This window comes from Octopus bimaculoides, chromosome 3, assembly GCF_001194135.2.
Source record: "Octopus bimaculoides isolate UCB-OBI-ISO-001 chromosome 3, ASM119413v2, whole genome shotgun sequence".
Taxonomy (NCBI): Eukaryota; Metazoa; Mollusca; class Cephalopoda; order Octopoda; family Octopodidae; genus Octopus; species Octopus bimaculoides.
Window position 1 is genome coordinate 157,137,057 of NC_068983.1, and position 1,840 is coordinate 157,138,896.

The 1,840-nt window shown below is 32.1% G+C and overlaps 2 protein-coding genes across 2 annotated transcripts in view; one reads left to right on the top strand and one right to left on the bottom strand.

Annotated features, from left to right (window-relative positions):
• The first annotated feature begins 197 nt into the window (after nucleotides 1–197).
• On the top strand, nucleotides 198–1,130 carry LOC106873205 (protein FAM200A). Its single transcript, XM_014920448.1, has one exon. It carries the CDS (start codon nucleotides 198–200, stop codon nucleotides 1,128–1,130), a length of 933 nt encoding a protein of 310 aa, XP_014775934.1.
• Nucleotides 1,131–1,319: 189 nt separating this feature from the next.
• Nucleotides 1,320–1,840, bottom strand: part of LOC106873206 (sulfotransferase 1B1) — a 10,740-nt gene continuing 10,219 nt past the window's right edge. Inside the window, exon 4 of the mRNA XM_014920449.2 lies at nucleotides 1,320–1,646. Within this exon, the coding sequence (XP_014775935.1) occupies nucleotides 1,540–1,646 (107 nt within the window). The 3' untranslated portion in view covers nucleotides 1,320–1,539. The remainder of the gene's footprint in view (nucleotides 1,647–1,840) is intronic.

Sequence of the window (1,840 nt, forward strand, 5' to 3'; positions counted from 1 at the left end):
GAGTGACAAAGGACAAGAAGTAAGTTATGCTGTGGCGGAGATAGTTGCAAGAAAACTGAAATCTCATACCATCGATGAAACTGTAATTTTACCTGCATGCCAGGAAATAGTGAGGATAATGTTTGGAGAGGATGCTGTATCAGAGCTAAATAAAATTCCACTTTCTGACAACACAATAAGTAAGGCGCATTCAAGACATGTCAGGAGACATTGAGTGCAATATTAAGTCAAAAATACTGAAACATAATTTTTTTGCACTTCAAGTTGATGAGAGTACAGACATCACTGGTAAAGCACAGCTCCTTGTATTTGTTTGTTTTATTAATGATGAAGCTATTGTAGAAGACTTCCTGTGTTGCAAAGAGTTGCCAGAAACAAGAAACGGACAAGATGTATTTGATGTTTTGAATTTATATTTAGAGTATTGTGGATTGAACTGGAAAATCTGTGTTGGTATTTGTACAGATGGTGCCCCTGCAATGGCAGGATGTCTTAAAAGCTTTGTCCCAATCGCACAAAAGCAAAATCCAAATATTATCCATACTCATTGTTTCATTCATAGAGAAGCACTAGTTGCTAAAACTCTTGGACCTGAACTAAAATCTGCATTGGATATGGTAGTGAAAATAGTTAATTACATCAAGATGAGGCCACTTAAATGTCGACAGTTTGCGAAATTTTGTGTAGGTATGGAAGCAGACCATTCCACCTTAATCCATCACACAGAAATACGATGGTTGTCAAGAGGAAAAGTATTGTCTCGTTTTTACGAATTAAGAGAAGAGTTATTGACCTTTTGTTTGCAAGAAAACCTGAAAGACTTTGTAGAATGTTTGAGTGATGACCATTGGTGTCCTAAGTTAGCATATCTTGCCGATATATTTCATGAGCTAAACCTCTTGAACAATGGCATGCAGGGCAGGAACGAAAATATCTTGTTTTCTACTGACAAAATAAATACTTTTCAGAAGAAATTAACAATATGGAAGAAACACATAGCTTTAGGAAATATAACTGTCCATAATATATTTTCGTCTCTTCAAATTTACCTTATGCATTTTACTAATCTGAATTCCATTTCAATTTCTTTAGTAAATCATTCTTCTCTATGCGGCAGTGTTTCTCCATAAGTTTCTTTGAGTAAAAAGAATTACAAGATACGCGTGACAAATCTATGATTCAACTGCTCAGAGAATAATGTTGCATAGTACACATGGCTTCATAGAGAATTGGGTCATACATAAATCTCGAAATATTACATTAAATATACAATATTAAAGAAGAGAACTTTAAAATTAATAAAACATCCAATCACCATAAATATTTATATTCTTTTATTTGAGTTTATTCAATGATGACTACAATATAAGAACGCGGGTTTTAAATAAGTTTTTGAACAACTAAAACCTATGATTTATAATCACTTACAATGTTCTTTTCCTATGCTTTTATTTCATTAATAAGCCGATACAAATTTTCATATTAAGACTAAAATTTTCAGCTAGTACAAAACACTTTTTTTAAAAATCAGTGAATACTTCAAAAGTTGAATTTAATTTCTCGATCAGAGAATTCCGATTGAATCTTCGCATCCATTTTTTCATTCTGCTCAACGGTCAACCATTTTTTCCATGTATCTACGACACCTGAAATAACATGAAAAAATGTATATAAAAATAGACAGACAGACAGACAGACAGATAGCTATACTATACATATGTGTGAGTGTGAGTGTATAAACATACATGTGTACATATATATAGATATACACACACCCACATGTGGACATATACACACGTATATATATATATATATATATATATATATATATATATATATA

Excerpts from the sequence above, each read along its gene's own strand:
- LOC106873205 (XM_014920448.1), top strand. The coding sequence starts at position 198 with ATGTCAGGAGACATTGAGTGCAATATTAAGTCAAAAATACTGAAACAT.